The sequence below is a fragment of the Nansenia antarctica genome, assembly GCF_963989245.1.
Source record: "Nansenia antarctica genome assembly, chromosome: 8".
Taxonomy (NCBI): Eukaryota; Metazoa; Chordata; class Actinopteri; order Argentiniformes; family Microstomatidae; genus Nansenia; species Nansenia antarctica.
This window is the reverse complement of record NC_137678.1, coordinates 6,211,730-6,234,957: the sequence shown is the minus strand read 5'-3', so window position 1 is coordinate 6,234,957 and position 23,228 is coordinate 6,211,730. Positions and strand designations below refer to the sequence as shown.

At 44.3% G+C, this 23,228-nt stretch overlaps 1 protein-coding gene across 1 annotated transcript in view; it reads left to right on the top strand.

Annotated features, from left to right (window-relative positions):
* Nucleotides 1-14,002, top strand: part of LOC308163778 (rho-associated protein kinase 2-like) — a gene marked incomplete at both ends in the record, with an annotated part of 206,775 nt that extends 192,773 nt beyond the window's left edge. Inside the window, 3 exons of the mRNA XM_080537966.1 lie at nucleotides 11,956-11,966; nucleotides 13,258-13,421; nucleotides 13,859-14,002. Of these exons, the coding sequence (XP_080394092.1) occupies nucleotides 11,956-11,966; nucleotides 13,258-13,421; nucleotides 13,859-14,002 (319 nt within the window). The remainder of the gene's footprint in view (nucleotides 1-11,955; nucleotides 11,967-13,257; nucleotides 13,422-13,858) is intronic.
* Nucleotides 14,003-23,228: the final 9,226 nt, after the last annotated feature.

Below are 23,228 nucleotides of genomic sequence, written 5' to 3'. Positions count from 1 at the left end.
GCGTGGACGAGGGTTTCGGCCACAGAGTTGGACGATCGGAGTCTGGCAATGTTTTTGAGGTGGAAGAAGGCAGATTTGGTGATGGATCATCTGATGTGTGACTGGAAGGAGGAGGTGCAGTCAAGGATGACACCTAGGTTGCGGACTTTGGGGGATGGGGAGATGGAGCAGCCGTCGACCTGGAGGAGAAAGTCACCAACCTTCCGGAGCAGCGCCTTGGGTGCCACAACCATGAGCTCTGTTTTCTTACTGTTGAGTTTGAGTAGGTTAGATGACATCCATGTTTTTATTTCAAGCAGGCAGTTGACAAGATTGAGGGGGGAGCTGAGAGGATGGTGTTGTGCTGAGATACATTTGCGTGTCATCGGCATTGCAGTGGAAGTTTAGGCCCTGGTGGCGGATGATCTGGCCGAGGGGGGAAGCATGTAGATAGTGAAGAGGAGGGGTCCAAGCACAGAGGCTTGAGGCATGCCTTGGTTGACTGGGGCTGGGGAGGAACTGGAGCCGTTGATGGTGACAAACTGTTTCCTGTAGGAAAGGTAGGACTGGAACCACATCTACTTAACATTTGAATTCATTTCGAGAGAAATGCTTCACTTCACATGAATTGAATTTGAATTGACCTCAACTCTGAAAGTCAGACCTCTTGGGACTGGTGAAAAAGGGTGTAATCTAAATTCAATGTAGTATTTGGTTATTCAGTATTCTGTGGATGGATATAGCATATCATGGTCTTTATTCCTCCACGCTCCATTCCAAATTAGATATTTGAACAATATCCCCATGCTACATGACAAGCTCCTTTTTTTCTCAGGTTATTGTCCATAGCATGGAGAACATGCTCCATGGTATGTCCCACATCGGATAATAGAGACAGCATGGAGCCTATTCTTCCATGTGTCTAACCTGCTCCATGCTACGGTCAACATCAGAGACTCTCACTTCCTCCATGACACATGCTCCTCCTTTTGAATTGAAAAACATTGAATTCCAAATGTGTTCATTAAAGATAAACTATGTCCTGTTCCCGTTAATGTTGAACGTGTCGGGCGTCACATGATTAGGGACCCGAGAAATGATTGTCTACTTGGATTTAACTTGGATTTAACTGGCTGATCTCTCATTCCCTCACCGTCTATTTGCAACCCTGAGAAACCTCTCCTTTAAGAGTGTGCTGCATTCCTCACTGGAGATACATAAAAAGTGTGAAAGACGGCGCGAGTTAGAAGTAGTGCAGCAATTGCGCAAACGTGCGTGTGCATCACAAGGTCAATGTCTGTACTGAAAATAATAATAATAATAATAATAATAATAATAATGCTATACGTTTTTCATATCAGCCTCCTCCTGACCCCCCTGGGACCTCTGTCCCTCTGACCTCAGCCCCCCACCATGACATAGGACTCCCAACAGTGGACACAAATCACGACTTTCATGACCCTATTCTGTCCGTGTGTGAGTGTCTACTGTGCATGTGTGTGTGCAACGTGCGCGTGTGTTTCACTTTGACTAGTCATTTTTTTATGTAAAAGAGAATGTTCATAATATGGTTTGTATTTACTGTGACGTTTTGCAATAAAACATTCAACACCCAGGGCTGGTTGTGAGGCGTGGTTCTGGATGGCTGTGAGTGCGCCTGTGTTTGTACGGATTTGTGGAAGTAGTCTGTTTCTTGGTTGTCTGTGGAGAGGCAGTCGCATGAGGCGGAACAGGCAATTTTGGTGTTCGAGAAGATCGACCTGAGCACATCTGCTATAGGCTAGGTGCACGATCTCCACTACTTCCTGAAAGGCACCTTGCATGAACATATCCTGTCTCACTCTATTGGGTTAATTGATTAATCAGCTGTGCGGTAAACTGTTGGAACACACAGTGCACAGCTGATTAATCAATTAAACCAATAGAGTGAAAAAGGGTATGTTCATGCAAGGTGCCTTTCAGGAAGTAGTGGAGATCGTGCACCTAGCCTATTCTGCTTCAGTCGGTATGACTTAATGGCTAGTTGTCGATAATGAAAGGTGATTTGTAGCTCAGTGATCATGTTCTCTGACTCGTCTCCCAAGTCAGATGTGTGCCTCCCACCAATGACTCCTGGCTAACCTTCTGCTTAACATGCAGGAAATGTGTTATTCGGTTAAGTCGTGACGTCCAAAGTTGGCTGAGGCGCTCTCTTCGAAATGCCAGTAATAATAATAATTCATTATATTTATATAGCGCTTTTCCGAGGCTCAAAGACGCTGACAAATATGGGGAAAAACGGGAAAGTGCTGCTGTGTCCCTTGTTTTATGAATAGATCCCAGTCTAAAAAACGATTGAACTGTCATTCTACCGCTGTAGTACACTGGTACTCTGGTGCAGGGAATTTCTGGTTTGGACCCGGAAATTGCAAAACGTCACGTTTGACGTCAGACTTAACAACCGAATTGTTAATCCTCCATTTCATTCTGACCCCCATCTAAATGCTGAATTAGCCTTCAAATATGTACCGTCTTGTCTTGGTGTAACTCTAAGAGGTAATGCGTTTAGTTGTCATACACTTTTATTACCCTTATGCAGGGCTTGACATTAAGACTTGTCCACTTGTCCGGGACAAGTATATTTTATGTTCGGACAAGTGGACTTCCTCCTGCAGTTGTCCGACAGACAAGTCAAAACAAAGAGAAAAATAAATAAATCAATGTATTAATAATATCCGCAAAAAAATTATGTCTGATCGAAAAAGTAATACATGTATTAATGACCTATGTAGCTGCCTTGTCAATGTAGCTGTCAATGTATGCTGCCTTGTCAATATCTGCTGCCTTGTCAATGTGTGCTGCCTTGTCAATGTAGCTATCATGTCAATGTATGCTGCCTTGTCAATGTAGCTGCCCTGTCAATGTATGCTGCCATGTCAATGTAGCTGCCTTGTCAATGTAGCTGCCTTGTCAATCTATGCTGCCTTGTCATTGTAGCTGCCTTGTCAATGTAGCTGCCTTGTCAATGTATGCTGCCTTGTCAATGTCTGCTGCCATGTCAATGTCAGCTGCCTTGTCAATGTAGCTGCCTTGTCAATGTATGCTGCCTTGTCAATGTATGCTGCCTTGTCAATGTAGCTGCCATGTCAATGTAGCTGCCTTGTCAATGTCTGCTGCCTTGTCAATGTGGCTGCCTTGTCAATGTCTGCTGCCTTGTCAATGTATGCTGCCTTGTCAATGTCTGCTGCCTTGTCAATGTGGCTGCCTTGTCAATGTCTGCTGCCTTGTCAATGTATGCTGCCTTGTCAATGTCTGCTGCCTTGTCAATGTAGCTGCCTTGTCAATGTATGCTGCCTTGTCAATGTAGCTGCCTTGTCAATGTAGCTGCCTTGTCAAACAATCTATGTCCACTGAGTAGGGGAGTGCGGACATGTTGTCATGCCTAGAGAATCTGGCATCATGCCTTTGAATCAAAACATTAATGCTGGCAGGATCACGTTCTCTGGCGTGCACGTAGATCCACAGTAATTGTTGGAATTGTAATGTAAGGTATTACTGGGTTGTAGTGTGTTAGTAGACAGACACACACGCGCATCGTCATATTTGGACATGTAACTTGAGCTCTCGGACAAGTAAAAGATAAGTTCACTTGTCCGAAGGACAAGTACCTGAAAAAGCTTAATGTCATGCCCTGCCTTATGACTGGTATTCTGACATGTAGGACTGTGTTATGCACTTTGGGACACTTATTTGACACTATGGAGAAACTAACTCTTCCCTCATCTCTGTCTGTTTTTTCCAGTTAACCTTACTGGGGAGGTGTGGTGCAGCTTCAAGGTGGTGGGTGCTTCCTCCTGTCACACAATCAAAAAGGACTGATGATAAACAATGTTCCACTCAGCATATCCCAAAAAACGAATGCACACATAGGATCCTCCTTCACGCTTCTCCCAGAGGACTTCTCTCTCTGTCCCGCTTCTGCCTTTTTAGAGTCGTAGTCTTTTTGTCCTGTGTCGAAATGTGAGTTATGCCAGTCATTCAACACTGCTAGTCCATCGACAGATGACGTGCCAACCAGCTCATGTACCTGTAGTCTGTGCTTATGTGATGCACCCTCTCCCCAGACTCCTTAAGGTGAAGGAGGGTGTCTAGGGTTTGATATTGGGCCTGGAGGCTCCTGAAGTTCCCTCGCCACAGAACACAGAGCTCTCATAATGGCAGGGGGGCGAGGAGGACTGAAGCACTTACCTTTTACACTTACCAGAAGAACCGGACTGGCAAAAGTGGAGAGGATTGAGCTCCTCTGCCATCCTGAATGCTTGTGGCCAAGGTGAATAGTTTTATTTTTGGTATTATACAGTGAATGATTACAATGCATCTGAAGTATCTAGTACAGAACACTACACCCACAAGAGAAGAATAGTACTGTACACTGGTATGTGTCACCAGGGGAAGTTGCTCATATAGGTCTGATAGCTCTTCACTCTGGCAATAACTTGTATTTACTTACCACACAGCATGATGGTTATTAGAGGGAAGTATGTTTACTACAGCCAGCTTGAATGCAAGAGGGGGAACCAATAGAACAGCTTGACTCCTTTATGGTATGAATTTACGTCTGGGCAAACCAATGATAGAACACAATGACTTAAAACATGTTGAAGTAGATTTGGACCTTTCATGCGTTTCGTTTTGCCCTTAAACGTATGGCGTAGCCTTCATGTTGAGGTGAAATATCATCTTACCCTGAATTATCCTCATAGGCCAGTCTTCTCCACTGTTCTGTTGGTAGCTAGCCTAACCCTAACCCCAGCAAAAGCTAACAGGAAAGCAGTGGCCTCTCCAATAGATGGGATTCCAAGGAATTTAGCTTTGTCTGAATTACCTGCTATAAATCTCATCAGAAATGTGATATTCAAACAATGTTTAGTAGCCACTATATACTAGACAACCCTGCACATGCTTTTTGACATTTTGTTCCAGTTCTCAGCAAATAGATTATAGAGACTGTGCATACTATTGACAATAAAATAGTTACTTCAATAAATCATTTTTAAGCATAACATGCTACTAAACATAGTTTAGTTTCTCTGACAGCATTTTGGCTCAAATCAGACCATGCTAATGTTCGGTACCTTGGAATCCTGTCTATCTGAGAAACCGCTGTTGACTATTAGCTTTTGCTGGGAGTAGCACAGCAGAGAACGCAATACCAGAGATTATTTCACTACTGGTCTGTGAGGATATTCACCCAAACATGAAAATAGGCTGAACCATCCCTTTAAGGTAACTATGTAAGTGCTGTTGCCTTCATGCCTTTGGTAAATCCACCTGTAGTAAGAATGTGTATTTTTAAATATTATTCCTGGTAACAAGAGGGTAAAGTTTACAAATGTTTTTGTTAAAAAGAACGTTTTAAAAATCTGCAAATATCTCCCACAAGCTGAAGCAGTGAACGGTAACATGTAATGCTTTTTGAATGTCATGCTCTGATATTTTTGTAAAGAATTCCTCTTGGGCACGTGGTGTGTATCTAGCTCATATGTTACAGGTGGAGAGTAGTGGTGTGCTTTGTAGTGCCCTCCTTTATCCAAGAAGTTTCTGAAAAGCACGTTTTATACATATATAAATAAATATACACAGTATATATTTTCCATGATGACATACAGTGCACATTGTATTATTTATACTGCCTTGTCCACTTTGTATCTAAAGGCGCTTACATCCAGACCGCATGTTTGATATTGCTACAATAGAGCTCAGTGATAACCCATTAAACATTGAAAAGGTGTTTGGATCATTGTGTGGTGTCTTTTTACATGAGTGAGTTTGTAAACTTATGGGGCCACTTGCAACGGCACTAGAATGTCAGTGTCTAAATGAAGGTAACTACTTTAGGCTAGTAAGGCATGGTGATTAGTTAAACCGTGTGTTGCTGTCTTTGCCTGATATCTAGTTAGCTTTGAGCTAGGAAAACAAACATTGTGAATGTTGTAAATGACCCAAGGCCTACAGCTGATCCACCTGTCCGGACCCGATAAACAGCTCTGATCAGGACTGTTTCATATATTTGTTGGTATGTCAATCCCAATTCATCCAAACCTGCACTACAATCTAGCAGGAGCCTATGCTAACGTGCACCAGTATGCAAAGTGATCGCCTATAGGCTTTAGGATTAGCCTTTTGAAAGAAATAGAAGCCGCACACTCAGGTTCCAGATGCAAAAGAAAATGTTTAATAGGACAACGGTTTCGGCCGTAGTAAATACATACAAACAGTGCAAGAGAGCCATTATATAGTCAGGTAGGCTAATTGAATAGATAGCACCTTGATAGAAGGTTGTTAAGGCCTCCACCACGTCAGGGGAGGGAGACCTTTTCAATACCTATGGAGCCTACCTAAAAGTGAACTATCTTGATTCTGACATCATTGGACATCTGTTTAGAGGAACCCATGGTTTTTAACACCAGACACAACAGCCACTGCTGTTGGATACTTTAGAAGACTTGGAGTTACTTCAGAATATATAGTTCAACCCTGGAATTATATTCACCTGACTCATTGAAGCCCTAACGAGTAAATCACTTTGGTCTGGGCCTTAAGAGAGAAGGGTCCAGCTGCATCCGCAGGGTGTCGACACCCGGACTATTGAAGACCATATTTGGTTCGAGCGGGTCATCACATAAGTAACCGCGAGAAACCTCGAGATTTTAAAGGACTTTAGAGGACCGCGAGATTTTAAAGGACAATGGCAAATACAGCTCAGGTGAGAATTTCGAAATATGATTAATGAACATATAGTTATACATATATGTATATGATTAATGAACGTTATCGTTTTCATATACACTGTATGTATTTATTATTTAGGTTGTTGGATGTGTTACGCATTTGGCTGTTTCGCACGTAGTTTTGTTCATAAATCAGGCTTGGCTAACTGGGTAATCCTATGTGGTTTAGCGTTATCAGATATGAGATTAGATTCAAGATTCAAGATTGCTTTATTGTCTGTCACAGAGTGACAGAAATTCTCCTTTGACAGGCTTTGTGCAGTTCATGAATACGGTATCCACATTAAAAACACACATAGGTCACATACATAAAATAAAAACAGACAGATATAGCAGTGTTTATAAAATGTAGTGCCTATTTAAAAAGTCTAGTCATTTAAAAATAATAGTAAGAAAAACGGTATTATGATTTAAAAGCTAAAATGCTAAAATGTTGTGGTTTAAAAGAAAAACAGTGTGCTTCCTATTTTAAAATGTTCAGGGCGGTGGTTGCAGTAGGAATGAATGATTTTGTATCTGTGTTTTTCCGGGCCAGTGGAGTTCTATAACGGCGGCCTGATGGAAGTGGCTGAAATGATTGGTGGAGGGGGTGAGAGGGGTCCTGTGTGATTTGTGTGGCTTTCCTGATTAGTGACCGGTTGTAGATTTCAGACAGGGGAGTTTGAGGTGAGCCGATGATTTTACTTGCCTGATTGACTATACGGGAGAGTTTGGTTTTGTATTTGACAGTGAGGGAGTTGTACCAGGATGTGTTATTGAAGGTGATAATTCAACTTTATTGTCATTGCTGAGTACAAGTACCAACAACAAAATGCAGTTTGGCATATAACCAGAAGTGCAAATAGTGACAAAACAAAGATAATTATATACAGTTATGAGCTATGTACAGTTAATGTATTTCTATTCTATTTTTATTTATATCCCCCCTATTTATGTCTATTTATGTCTAATTCTTGTTTTTTTAATTATCTGTGGACTGTGTTTCCAATAAGAAAGCCATGGAAATGTATAAATGTGGACCACAGTATGACTTGAGGTAAGCTGGAGAGTGCTAATACAATTTCCATGACAGTTTGCAACCACTGATGCATGTGAGTTTCTTAAATTATTTATTAATCACTTCTTTATAACATTTTGTCTCAACAGTGAGAAGCAGCTATTTGACCATTACATGGTCGAAAATTTGAGCAAAGAAGAAAAAAGGAAGCTGAAAGACCATAGAGACAATGTTAAAAGAGCATTGGCGATAAAGTGCAAACAGCAATGATTTATCACTCATAAGATACACACCGGCTAGACCCCTAAGGTCTAGTGGCACTTTTCCTGGAGGTGCTGTGTACAGGTTTTTCGCCCCTGCTTGCCTGCCGCGCGCTGGGCTCCCTGGGCCGGCCTGCGTGCTTGGTCTGTTCTGCCGCTGGGGCACCTGACCCGGCTAGCCTCGTGCAGGGCTATGATAGTCTGAGCCTGGTGGGCTGGGCCGGGTGTGCCGGTGGTGGGGCGGGTCGGGCGTGTGGGGTCCCTCGGGGGGGTTGTGGGGGCCGCAGCTTTGCACTGGTGGGCAAACTGGTAAGTAGTCGCTCTACGACTAGAGGGCTGCAGGGGAATTTTCCTGGATGCACAGTGCACAGGTTTTTTACCCTTGCGTCCTTTTGACCAAGCTTTTGGAACCTGGACACTGGACACAACACTGAACACTACACTACACTGGACACTGAACATCTGTCATTATGAATAAATAAACAAACAAATAAAACTTGAATTGATTTGATCCCTTGTACACTTTTTTGGGCATTTGTGTTGCAACACACCTGTACATTCTGCACTCTACCCTGTTAGGCCCTTATTTTACTCTAGACAGAAGGGTCTTAACACTTGTTATTAATTCCATTTGGTATACCTCATAAACTTTCTTGCATTTCTGGTGTTTGCATTTTACATATTCTAAATATATGCTATCTACATGTCGCACTGGATGGGGTTAGTGCTGTTGACTCATCAGAAAGTAAAGACTAATTCACAGAGTGTATGAAGATTTCAGTAAGGGTTTTGTGAAGGAGCCCTAGTGCTGTTGACTCATCAGAAATAGAATGTTTTATTTAGCTCATCAGTGGGCACTCAGCACCATGGACACCTCCAGCCCAGCACCTTGCACCACGGTTCCTGCCCTGCTCCATGGATTACAACGATGATCGCCTGACCCTTGCCTGACTCCACCAAGTCCTTTGCCTGACCCCTCAAACCTGTTTGACTTAATAAAGTCCCACACCTGGGGTCATTGACATTCATTTATTTATATACAGTTAGGTCTGGGAGTATTTGGACAGTGACACAATTTCCATAATTTTGGCTCTGTATGCCACCACAAAGGATTTGAAATGAAACAATCAAGATGTAATTGAAGTGCATACTTTCAGCTTTAATTCAAGGGGTTGAACAAAAATATTGTATGAAACGTTTAGGAATTGTAACCATTTTTATACACAGTCCCCTATTTTCAGGAGCTCAAAAGTAATTGGACAAATTAACATAATCATAAATAAAATGTTCATTTATACTTTGTCGAGAATCCTTTGCAGGCAATGACTGCCTGAAGTCTGGAACACATGGACATCACCAAATGCTGGGTTTCCTCCTTTGTGATGCTTTGTCAGGCCTTTACTGCAGCAGTCTTCAGTTGTTGTTTGTTCGTGGGTCTTTCTGCCTTTAGTTTTGTCTTCAGCAAGTTAAATGCATGCTTGATTGGGTTGAGATCAGGTGATTGACTGGCCATTGCTCTGGCCAATATTCCACTTCTTTGCCTTAAAAAGGTCCTGGGTTGCTTACACACTATGTTTTGGGTCATTGTCCATCTGTATTGTGAAGCACCATCCAATCAACTTTGCTGAATTTGTCTGAATCTGAGCAGACAGAATATCCCTAAACACTTCAGAATTCATCTGTCTGCTTCTGTCACATCATCAATAAACACTAGTGACCCAGTGCCATTGGAAGCCATGCATGTCCATGTCATCACACTGCCTCCACGTTTTTTCACAGATGATGTGGTATGCGTCGGATCATGAGCCGTTCCAAGCCTTCTCCATACTTTTTTCTTCCCATCATTCTGGTACAGGTTGATCTTAGTTCCATCGGTGCAAAGAATGCTGTTCCAGAACAGGGCTGGCTTTTTTAGATGTTTTTTGTCAAAGTCTAATCTGGCCTTTCTATTCTTGAGGCTTATGAATGGCTTGCACCTTGTGGTGAACCCTCTGTATTTGCTTGTGTGAAGTCTTTCTTTTATGGTACACATGGATAATGATATGCCTACCTCCTGGAGACTGTTCTTCACTTGGCTGGATGTTGTGATGGGGTTTTTCTTTACCATGTAAAGGATCCTGTGATCATCCACCACTCTTGTCTTCCATGGACGTCCAGACCTTTTTGTGGTGCCGAGCTCACCAGTGCGTTATTTTTTTCTCAGAATGTACCGAACAGTTAATTTGGCCACTATTAATGTTCCCACTATCTCTCTGATGGATTTTTTTTTTTTTACAGCCTAAGGATGGCCTGTTTCACTTGCATTGAGAGCTCTGTTGACTGCATGTTGTGCGTATACAGCAACAGCTTCCAAATGCAAATGCCACACTTGGAATCAACTCAGACCTTTTACCTGCTTAATTGATAAAGAAATAATGAAGGAATAAATAGCCCACACTGGCCCATGAAACAGCTTTTGAGTCATTTGTCCAATTACTTTTGGTTATTATATATAAAAGAGCTATAATTCATAAACCCTTCCTTCAATTTGGATGTGAATACCCTTAACCTAAAGCAGAGAGTCTGCACTTTAAGCCCACTCCTATATTAGACAGTAAATTCTGTTGGAAATCTCATATAAGATACGTTCAAAGTATCAAGGAGTATTGCAGTATTGTGCAGGGCAAAACATATTCTGGAACAGAGGATGTTGTATACTCTATATTGTTGTCTTGTCTTACCCTATTTGAGTTACTGTGTGGAGATATGAATGAATGGTCTTTATTGTCATTGATATAGTACAGGTACCAAACAACGACATTTGGGAGGGGGGGCTCCCCTGGTGCTAGGAAAAAAAACTAAAAACAAGAAGGGAAAAGAGCTGGTTTACATAAATTTACATTTTACATGAATTTACATTTTACATAAATATGGGGAAATGCATTTAAAAGCACTTTAAACCCATTGATTACACTACAGAAAAAAGCTATGAGAATTGCACATAAGGTCGGATATCGTGATCACACAAATAACTTGTTCCTAATGTCAAATGCCTTAAAGCTCATGGACTTATTCAAATTTAAATTGGCACAGTTAATGTATAAAGCAAAGACTCAAGAACTCCCAGGTAACATTAACAAATTATTTATAGAGAGGGATAAGGGATATCATTTGAGAGGTAACCACAATTTTAACAAGGGTTATGCTCACATTATCAGGAGCAGGTGCATATCATTCTACGGAGTTACCATGGAATGGGCTAGAGGAAAATATGAAGGAAAGCAGAAATATTGCTCTATTTGAAAAAAGAAAAATGATTTTTGTTAAATACCAAAATTAGGAAAGGGAAGGTTGTTAATCTTCTGGAAACTAAGGTGTGGTTTTCTGTGTCTTTTTCTTATTTATAATTACATTGTGGATACTGATGTTTTTATTTATTTATTTTGTGTTGTTTCAGTATTAAGAATGGAAAAGTATGTTTATTTCTTTATTTTGTGTTGTATCAATATTAAGAATGAAAAAGTATTAGAACGGATGATACTGAAATATATGTATTAATTAATTGGATTATATAATGTAAGCATAATTGTTAAGTATAAACAGGGGTAGGACAGGCTTCTTCCTACTCCTTTTCGAACAATTGATAGGATAGAGCTGTCCTCTCCACCTGTGGGAAAGAGAGGGGAAAGGGAGCAGTGTTTTCTGGCTGGTTGGTAAGTCTTGGTAAGATCAGCTGTTCAGGGTCAGCTGGATGCGTGTAATGCTATTGTTGCTAAGTAACCTCACACAGAATACTCGAGGAGGGGGGGGAGAGCAGAGCATACCACACTAAGGCTGATCACTGCTGGCAGCTTTAATAAGTACCCTGCGTTTATCTGCTGTTTTGATGGGTGCACTGTGTTATTATGGCCTATGGAGATGTAGGGCTGTGTGGCTCGGGGGCCCTCCCCTGTTTTTATACCCCTATCAGGCACCTGGTGGGTAATACACAGAGAATTAAAGCTCTGGCCCAAACGTGTCATTACACAGCCCTATGGACGCCTTCCTTCCTCCCCCTTCATACTGTACTATACCTCTCCTCCACACGCCCCTCTCCTTTCTCACCTTGTTTTATTACCAGCATCCCAGCATACACCTCTCTCACCTGCCCCACCCCAGCCCACCACCCAACACATACCTATCTCTGTTTATTACACACACACACACACACACACACACACACACACACACACACACACACACACACGCACGCACACACTGAGAGAGAGAGATAGAAATCCTACTCTATTTGAGGTATCTCTCTTTATTTTGGTGAAAGGAGATTTTTCAAAGATTCTCAATCATGACTGATGACTCAATCATTTGGTTGCTACATCATGAGCAGAATCAAGAACACACGTTCAGTACCATGTACTGAATTCACAAGGTATTGACATGACTGTTGAAGCTGTGCCATGTTGTACAACAGAGCATTTAGTATATCAGCCTTTTAATACAAGATGTGAACATGTTAGAATGCATTTGAGTAAACAATGTGTTATAAAATAACAGCATCCGCACACTCAAACACTGTGCAAAAACATTGTTTTATTGCGAGCTTTCGGTCATTGACCTTCTTCAGGCATAAAGCAGACAAGTGAATGTAGTGGTGTAAAGGGTTCAAACAACATCACTTGATTTAGCCAATGCACAACATCTGTGTCAAACATCCACCTAGTGGCAAGGCATCAAGGGTGAACAATGTGATGTCAGATGTATCAGATGTATCAGAATTCAGAATGTTGGCCTATCATTAGAATGTGTATGGTTTCCAACGGAATGCATCTTTTGAAATGCAACTGGCAAAAGTAGAACATTCCAAATCATTTCCAATGTTTACTTTGCATGGTGAAGTCGACAAGGATGTTATTTTAGAAAACAATGGCGCAAAATCAACCACTTGGAGACAGATACCTCTTGAAACTGAAATCCCAGACTGATTCAGATACAGCAGGTATTTATGAAACTCAACTACAAAACCAGACAGTTGTTTGTGGTGTATATAAAGGTTCAGATGGTTATTCCTCAGGTTGAAACTGTACAGGTGTATATAAAGGTTCAGATGGTTATTCCTCAGGTTGAAACTGTACAGGTGTGTCTTTTGGTGATGGGGGATATGGTTCTAAATGCTTCAATCGTGAATTCAAAATATTTTTGTTTTAATGTCAATTGAGCCTCTACTGTATAGATTTCAGTTGAATATAGAGTTGAACCTGTTTCCTGTCTTGTCCAGGACTAAACTCGCGGCCCGCCCAGGAGGTCCAGAGTGAGGCCACCTCCTGGCTGGTCCAGGACTGGTCCTGTCTGCTCTGGGTCCTGGTTGCGTTCTGCCTGGTCGCGTTCTGCCTGGTCCACTTCAGAACCAACAGGAGCCGTAGAGGGGATGAACACAACCAGGTAACTGATGGAGGAGAGGAGAGGAGGAGGGAGAGAGAGAGAGAGAGGAGGGAGAGAGAGAGAGGGGGAGGAGGGAGAGAGATGAGGAAGTTAGAGAGAGAGGAGGGAGAGGAGGGAGATAGAGAGAGAGGAGGGATAGGGAGAGAGAGAGAGAGGAGGGAGATAGAGAGAGAGGAGGGAGAGGAGGGAGAGAGAGAGGAGGGAGAGAGAGGGAGATAGAGAGAGAGGAGGGAGGGGGAGAGAGAGTGAGAGGAGGGAGATAGAGAGACAGGGGAGGGAGAGAGAGGGGGATAGATAGGGAGAGAGAGGAGGGCGAGAAAGAGGAAGGAGAGAAAGAGAGAGAGAGAGAGAGGGGTAAGACCCAGCAGAAACAATTCACTGACGACATTCAGAACGTCCAATTGACCTCTGACCCCCCCCCACCCCCCCTCCCCCAGCCTGGCCCCTCCCCCATGCCCTCCGACATGCACAGCAGCTACGACGAGAGAGACTTCTCCGATGACTACGATGACTACTCCAACATGCACAGCAGCTACGACGAGAGAGACTTCTCCGATGACTACTCTGACAGGTCTCTGTGACATCACCGGTGACATCATCATCAACAGACAGTAGTGTGCGTTTACGCTGGTATATTTTTGAAACACCACCAAACTTGCAGTTGATATGAAATAAAACTGTTTTCTTTGCTCATAATCATCACCTCGTGGGCTTGTCTTCTGCTGTGATCTGTTGGTGCTCTGGGTTGCTAGGCAACGGCAGACAGGATGTCAGAGGTTCTCATCTGGTATAAAACAACAACAAAAAATAAAGTTCCGGAAGAAACTTGGGGCTGGAGTGTTGGTAGTGTTGAACATTTACAGACAGACGCACATACACACACATACACACACACACACACACACACACATACACACACACACACACACACACATACACACATACTCACACACACACATACACATAATATGTGTATGTGTGTGTGTGAGTATGTGTGTATGTGTGTGTGTGTGTATATATTATATACACACACACACACATACACACATACACACATACACACACACATACACACACACACATACACACACACACACACACACACACACACACACACACACACACACACACACACACACACACACATACACACATGTAGGGGGGGGGGGGGAGGTAGGAGGGAGGAGGGAGGGGACCCAGGGGTTGGAAGATCTTGCTGACCTGCATTGTACGACAGGATATACAGGCAGAATATACATTGGGGGAAAGTATTCAACGTTTGAAATCAATAATATCTTCATTGCAGCTATTCACATGCAATTTAGGCCAGACATTGGTATTAACTCAATAAAACTGACCAAATTGGAAAACTCCAATCCATAGAAAAACGTTATGTGCAATAAAGTGGTATGGCACAGGAACAAAGTATTGAACGCAGTAACTGAAATGTATTTAATACTCGGAGGAGAAGCCTTTGTTTCCAATGACAGCTTCAAGACGATTCCTGTATGGAAAACCACATCTCTCACAGTGATCAGATGGGATTTTGGCTCATTCTTTAACACAGACAGTCTTTAAATCCGGAAGATTTTGTGGGGACCACTGGTGAATCTTGATCTTCGGTTCCTTCCACAAATGTTCTATTGGATTTAACTCTGGTGATGGTCTTCGTGCGTCCGGGTGAAGCGCGTGTCGGATGCAGCTGGATATACTTGAAAATTGCGGGGAAATTTGCTTACGCACCTTAGTGTACGAGAGCTTTATAAATGAGGCCCCAGCACTACTCATAGAGGTGGAGGTGTCGCCCTCTAGTGTTCAGAGACAGTTACTGATATTACCATCACTGCAAAGAGAGGCAGAAGACTGGACTGTTATGTATTCTTCCCTGGTTGTTATTACATGCTATATTAAAACACATGAACCCCCTAGACTAACACGCTCTTCTGCAGGGTGCCATCATCATTGATTATTACTAAATGAAACAGATTGAAAGCATCTGCAATAATTGACCTTTATTAAAATATCTAAATATGATGAAAAGTGTTAAAAACATGATATGAAACAACAATACAGCATATCAAAATAGGAAAATAGGGAAACAACTTAGATTAAGCAACAATAATTCTGAATACAAGAAAAAGCAGAACATCATTGTTTATGCAAAAAAAATAATAATCTCCAAGCAAACTTTAAAACCCATGCCTACCTCTGTATAACCCTTACAAAAGAGAAAAAACACTTGAAATATTTTTTGGGGGGGATTCAAACAACAACAAAATGCGATGGGGCTGGAGAAATGTAACCACTCTCAGATTCAGAGACGGAGCTATGGATGTAATAACCGACCATCCATGAGATCAACATGATAGTTTTAACCATGTTTTGAAATTATACAGTGTTTGTTAACAATGACATTGTTTATAACAAGTAAAACAATAATTTTCTAACCCAATTATTACAATTTTGGCTTCTGTTGAAGTCAATTCATGAGGCATTAAATTATTATTCTAAGTTATATTCCTCAATGACTATACTGTATATCATTAATTTTAGTTAATTAATGAATTAAGTTGAGTCCCACAATGGATGTACCAATCCCAGATTGCCTCTTTAAAGCTGAGCTAAAATATCTTCATGTCTTGTTGCTAGACGTACAGTTACTCCTGGGGATCCAAATCTGACATCATGATGACATCATTGCTTCCATTCTTTTCATCAGGCTGAGCTGTTCAACACAGAAATAAAATAACATGACCCCAACCACAGTCTGTTAGACCCCAGCCCCCCCAACCACAGCCTGTTAGACCCCAGCCCCCCCAACCACAGTCTGTTAGACCCCAGCCACCCCAACCACAGTCTGTTAGACCCCAGCCCCCCCCAACCACAGTCTGTTAGACCCCAGCCACCCCAACCACAGTCTGTTAGACCCCAGCCACCCCAACCACAGCCTGTTAGACCCCAGCCACCCCAACCACAGTCTGTTAGACCCCATCCACCCCAACCACAGTCTGTTAGACCCCAGCCACCCCAACCACAGTCTGTTAGACCCCAGCCACCCCAACCACAGTCTGTTAGACCCCAGCCACCCCAACCACAGTCTGTTAGACCCCAGCCACCCCAACCACAGTCTGTTAGACCCCAGCCACCCCAACCACAGTCTGTTAGACCCCAGCCACCCCAACCACAGTCTGTTAGACCCCAGCCACCCCAACCACAGTCTGTTAGACCCCAGCCACCCCAACCACAGTCTGTTAGACCCCAGCCACCCCAACCACAGTCTGTTAGACCCCAGCCACCCCAACCACAGTCTGTTAGACCCCAGCCACCCCAACCACAGTCTGTTAGACCCCAACCCCCCCAACCACAGTCTGTTAGACCCCAGCCACCCCAACCACAGTCTGTTAGACCCCAGCCACCCCAACCACAGTCTGTTAGACCCCAGCCACCCCAACCACAGTCTGTTTGAACCGATGCCGTCCAAAAGACAAAGCCTCTTCCGGAGCCTCAGGGCCAAAACTCAGAGGCTAACCAACAGGTACTTCCCACAGGTGATCAAGCTCATGAAATATGCTTGATTATTATTAATAATTAATATAACAAATAAGTAATATTATTATTAATAACCCCAGGTCACTTTACAAGGGAATGGGACAAACAGAACAGAGCCAGAGAGACAAACACACAAAACAAGAAACAGGGAAACAGCTTCTACACTCACATATACACGCACATACACATGCACGCAAACGCACATGCACACACACACACACACACACATACACACACACACACACACACACACACAGACAGACAGATTCACACACACACACACACACACACACATAATTGCCAGACATGACCTCCTGGTGACTGTGGCGTTGTTCCGCTGCAGCTGGTTGGCTGGCTGGCCGAGGCCGTGACCAATTACAGCTGCAGCCAGACTGTCACGTCCTGTTGTCATCACATGACTAGGAAGTGACCAGTGTCACCTGACTAAACGGTGTGTCAGCAAAGCCCGGAGGATCATCAATGACCCCAGCCACCCCAACCACAGCCTGTTAGACCCCAGCCAACCCAACCACAGCCTGTTAGACCCCAACCACAGTCTGTTAGACCCCAGCCACCCCAACCACAGTCTGTTAGACCCCAGCCAACCCAACCACAGCCTGTTAGACCCCAACCACAGTCTGTTAGACCCCAGCCACCCCAACCACAGTCTGTTAGACCCCAGCCAACCCAACCACAGCCTGTTAGACCCCAACCACAGTCTGTTAGACCCCAGCCACCCCAACCACAGTCTGTTAGACCCCACCCCCCCCAACCACAGCCTGTTAGACCCCAGTCCCCACAACCACAGTCTGTTAGACCCCAGCCACCCCCAACCACAGTCTGTTAGACCCCAGCCCCCCCAACCACAGTCTGTTAGACCCCAGCCACCCCAACCACAGTCTGTTAGACCCCAGCCCCCCCAACCACAGTCTGTTAGACCCCAACCACCCCAACCACAGTCTGTTAGACCCCAGCCACCCCAACCACAGTCTGTTAGACCCCAGCCACCCCAACCACAGCCTGTTAGACCCCAGCCACCCCAACCACAGCCTGTTAGACCCCAACCACAGTCTGTTAGACCCCAGCCACCCCAACCACAGTCTGTTAGACCCCAGCCACGCCAACCACAGTCTGTTAGACCCCAGCAACCCCAACTACAGTCTGTTAAACCCCAGCCACCCCAACCACAGTCTGTTAGACCCCAGCCCCCCCAACCACAGTCTGTTAGACCCCAGCCACCCCAACCACAGCCTGTTAGACCCCAGCCACCCCAACCACAGTCTGTTAGACCCCAGCCCCCCCAACCACAGTCTGTTAGACCCCAGCCACCCCAACCACAGCCTGTTAGACCCCAGCCCCCCCAACCACAGTCTGTTAGACCCCAGCCACCCCAACCACAGTCTGTTAGACCCCAGCCACCCCAACCACAGTCTGTTAGACCCCAGCCCCCCCAACCACAGTCTGTTTGAACCAATGCCGTCCAAAAGACGAAGCCTCTTCCGGAGCCTCAGGGCCAAAACTCAGAGGCTAACAAACAGCTTCTTCCCCCAGGTGATCAGGCTCATTAACAAGCCCACTGTAATCAACTGACTATCTCCCCCTAGCTCACCCCTTGTGCATGGACTACAGCAACCCTAAGCTCAAGCCACCTTACCACTGTGAACTCGATTATCACTAGCGTGATAATACAGCGTAACCTGTTTTGTCTTACTTGCATTAATGCCACCTTATCTTGTACGATGCCTATTATGTTTTGCCTCCTATGGCCTGTACAACCGACACTTTGATCTTGAATTATGCTTGATTATGATTAATAATTAATACAAAAAGTCATATTATTATTAATAACCCAAGGTCACTTTACAAGGGAATGGGACAAACAGAACAGAGCCAGAGAGACAAACACACAAAACAAGAAACAGTGAAACAGCGACTACAGGTTGAATGCAATGGTGAACAGGTGGGTTTTAAGGCAACCTGGTCTCACACGGCAGACTCCAAACGTCGAATTCCGACGTGTAGCTCGCAGGGGTGCGCCTGCTATGTGCGCCTGTCGGGGCTTCTCTCGGGATTATTCCATTTTGAATTGCACTTGCATTAATTAGTTAGGCCACATTTAGGGTTAGGGTTAAGGTTAGGGTTAGGGTTAGGGTTAGGGTTAAGGTTAGGGTTAGGGTTAGGGTTAAGGTTAGGGTTAGGTTAGGGGAATAAAAGGCCCTGCTTGCCCGAAGGCTCGCAGAATGCACGGGCACACTAATCTTTTAGTTTTTTTCTCTACTTTCAGATCTTTGTTCAGATTATGTCGTCGACCATCCATAATTCAAGATTCAAGGATCTCCGGCTTCAGAATTTCAGTACGTATCCAGGTAAGCACCCAATTTAACTGTATTTTTTATTTTATTTTTAAACTTTTTTCAGGTTCTATCGGATCACAGGTAAGCGTTTATTTCCTTTACAGATTTTTTTCAGGACTGGACTGTACATGTTAAATGAGAGGTAAGTTTTTATATTTCATTTAAACCACTGGGTGAAATTGTGTTTAGTTCTTTAATCCAGTGTCTTTCCCTCATCATTCTCTGTCTTTTTGACCAACAGGTTCCAGATTCCAGGCCTACAATCAGGAGATTCTCCCTACCATGATCTCTAAAATGTTCGTACAGTAGGGTGGATTCCTCAATCCGATTTACCCTGTAAAGGTGCTGTTTTAAACGTTCACAGAGTTTGTTCTTAGTTTCACCAATGTACCATTTAGAACAGACCCCACATTTTATTCCATATACCAGGTTTGAGGACTCCAAACCCAGAACATTCCAGATTGGAGCCCCTTTGTCTGTATATATGTTCGTAATGTATTTTGGTGTTTTTAAATGTCTTTTTAGTTTATTTTGTTTATCGCTTTTTAATGCTGCATGTACTAGCAAATCTTTTATATTTTTATTCCTCCTAAAGGCTGCAATAATTTTAAAACCCACCAACGGTTCGACGATATCTTGAGTCCTTTTAAAATTACTTTTAATCATTTTATTAAGTTCCATCGAGGATGGGGAGAACATGGAAACAAAAGGAATTATCCTGCAATTGTCCCCTTCTTTTGCAGGTCTATCCCCCCTGCTAAAGTTTTGCTGGACCTCAGCTTTGATGGTCCGGAGGAAAGTTCTCCCATAACCCCTCGATCTGAGGACCTTGAAGAGGGTCCTCGTGGCTGACTCCGCGTCCTCCTCTGCTGTGCAAATTCGCTTGAATCTGATAAGCTGCGATTTCACTATTCCCCTAAAGGTATGTTTGGGGTGATAGCTAGACTTGTGCAACAGCGCATGAGTATCTGTGGGTTTAAAATATACTCTTGTGCCCAGACTATAACCCCCCTCTCCTCTCTTAATAAACACCTCTGTATCCAAAAACTCGATTTTCTCAGGTTGAATATTGAATTTTACAGTGATTGCCTGATGATGCGTGTTCAGCACATTGATAAAAACCTGGAAGTCCTCCCTTGTGTGGCTCCAGATGCCAAAAATATCGTCCAAATAACGGACATACAGTGCTGGGAGTTTCGGGCATTTGGGGAAGACAGTCCGCTCCCAATCAGCCATATAAATGTTGGCATACGCAGGGGCGAACTTCTTCCCCATAGCTGTCCCATGTACCTGAAGGAAACATCTGGAATCAAAGACAAAATCGTTTCTAGTCAACCCTAACTCTAAGAGATGGAGAAGAGCCTCATCTGGTCTAGAAGGGTCTGGATGGTCGTTAAATAGCTCCCGCACCGCTTTGAGCCCCAATGGGGTCTCTATGTTTGTATACAGGGAGTCAATGTCGACCGAGAAAAGCATCGAACCAATAGGAACCTGGGTGTTTTTCAGTTTTTCCACAAATTCATATGTATCTTTAATGAAACTTTCATGAATTTGGGATAATGGATTTAAATAAAAATCTATAAATTCTGCTATTCGATAGGACTCGCTCCCACAATCGGACACAATCGGCCTTCCTGGGGGGACCTGATGTGGAACTGTCCAGGTCTCTGGATCCTTGTGGATCTTTGGCAAGAGATACAGTTGCCGTGGACGTGGCGGATCCTCCCCATACAGGTAAGTCATTTGTTTGGCCGATATAACTTTCTTTTCATACAGGTGAGACACCGTCGCTCTAATCTGTTTCTGGGTCTCCAGTTGCAGAGAGCCAGTTAAAGGTACGTAGTGTGTTCTATTTTCCAATTGTCTGTTAGCCTCTGTCAAATATTGATTTTTATCCATTATTACAATTTTAGAGCCCTTATCGGCAGGCTTAATAATTATATCCTGGTTCTTTTTTAATTTGTTCAATGCTTTTCTTTCCCCTTGTGACAGGTTACTTTCCTTTTCACAGGCCCAACGGATTCCCTCCAGGTGCCGCACATCTTCCCTGATCAATCCCTTAATAGGGTCCGAGATGGAATTCCAATCAGGTTCCCAATGAGAGGGATTGATGAACGGTTCCCTGGTGAAATCCGCGGTAAACCGGAAATGATCTAAAAGTTTCAAACGCCTGTGATACTTTGCTAAATCTCTTTGTAAATCTTCTCTGTCTGTTACAGATGGCGTAGGAATAAAGAAGAGGCCCCTCTCCAGCAGCATTTCCTCTTCTGTGGATAGTTCAAAGGTAAGTGAAAGATTTAAAATATTCGAAACATTTAAAATATTAGAATGGGGCTTGGTAAGTGTCCCAGGTCCCCCTCTTTTCAGTTTAACTGTAGCATCCATGCCTCTAACATTTTCTTGCCCGTAGCCGGGGTCCAATGTATCGGATCCCTCTCACAAACTTTGAAATCCCGGGCCTCTACCCCTCTCAGGGTCCTGTATGTGGACTCCACATAGGTGTTTATTTCTTCCAGGAGGGCCCGTACTGGGGCCTGCAACCTGGGTGAGTATTGTGTCAAAGCAAAAAACACCTCTGCCTGAGGGAAAACCACTCTTGCCCTCGCCATCAGCTGTTGGAATTGCTTTTTCATGGTCGAGAGCAGGTTTCCCCCCAGACAGTTGTTTAATCCCACCACAAAGACCACTTTGTGAGTGGCAGGACTAGGGTTCAACTTGGTCAGAATATCCCTCAGATGGAAAATTTGGGCCCCCGGGAAACTGTCAACTTGGATCAGTGGATAGTTGAAGGGGGGGATTCTATTGAGATTCGAATCCCCCACTATCACCACTGGTTTTTTAATCTCAAGTTCCCACACCACACTTTTTTGGTATGCACTGCGGTGACCGAGCGGTCTGTCCAAGTTGGATGGAACCTCCACCTCCTCCTGCTCCGACCCCGAACTGGACAAGAGGCCGGACCCCTGACTGGCCGACACCCCAGAAACCCCCAACATCTGGGAGTCCGACAGCAACACTGCCACATTGGTGAGGTTCCCCCTCACCTCCCCCCCCCTACGCTCAGGTGAATCCCCCTCTGATTCCTCAGAGGCCCCCAGGTCGAAATTAAGGACCCAATCCTCCCTGACTCCTTCCTCCTCCACTGTGTCACCCCTCAGGACCTGAGCCACATGGACCCGCACTCCGGTGGGTCCTGTCGGTCCAGGTGGAGTTTGGGCTCGACCAGATCCCAGGTACGGGCCCAAGTTAGGGTCAGGTGTGAGGCCGAGAGAAGGGTTAAGGTCAGGGTTAGGGTTAGGCCCAAGCTTAGGGTTAAGGTTAGGCTCAGGGTTAAGGTTCGGGTTAGGGTTAGGGTTAAGGTTAGGGTCAGGGTTAGGGTAAGGCCCAGGCTTAGGGTTAAGGTTAGGACCGGGGTTAGGGTTAGGCCCAGGCCTAGGGTTAAGGTTAGGCTCAGAGTTAAGGTTAGGGTTAAGGTTAGGGTTAAGGTTAGGGTTAAGGTTAGGGTTAAAGTTAGGGTTAGGCCTAGGGTTAAGGTTAGGGTTAGGCCTAGGGTTAAGGTTAGGGCCAGGGCCAAGGTTAGGTTTAGGCCTAGGGTTAGGGTTGGGCCTAAGGTTAAGGTTAGGGTTAGGCTTAGGGCCAGGGTTCGGGCCAGGCCTAGGGTTAGGGTCAGGCCTAGGGTAAGGGTTATGGTCCGAGATCAGGTTAGGGCCAGAATCATAATGGGGGTTGAGGTTAAGATTAGGGTCAGGATTGAGGTTAGGGTCAGGGCCGAGGCCAGGGTCAGGGCCCAGGTTGGGCCGCAACAGCTCCGGCCACTCCACAGGGTCCAGCCGAGCCCCTCTGCCCTCTCCCTGCACAGTGGGCTCATGATCGCTCCCCACGAGCGATGTTAGAGTTGCAATAG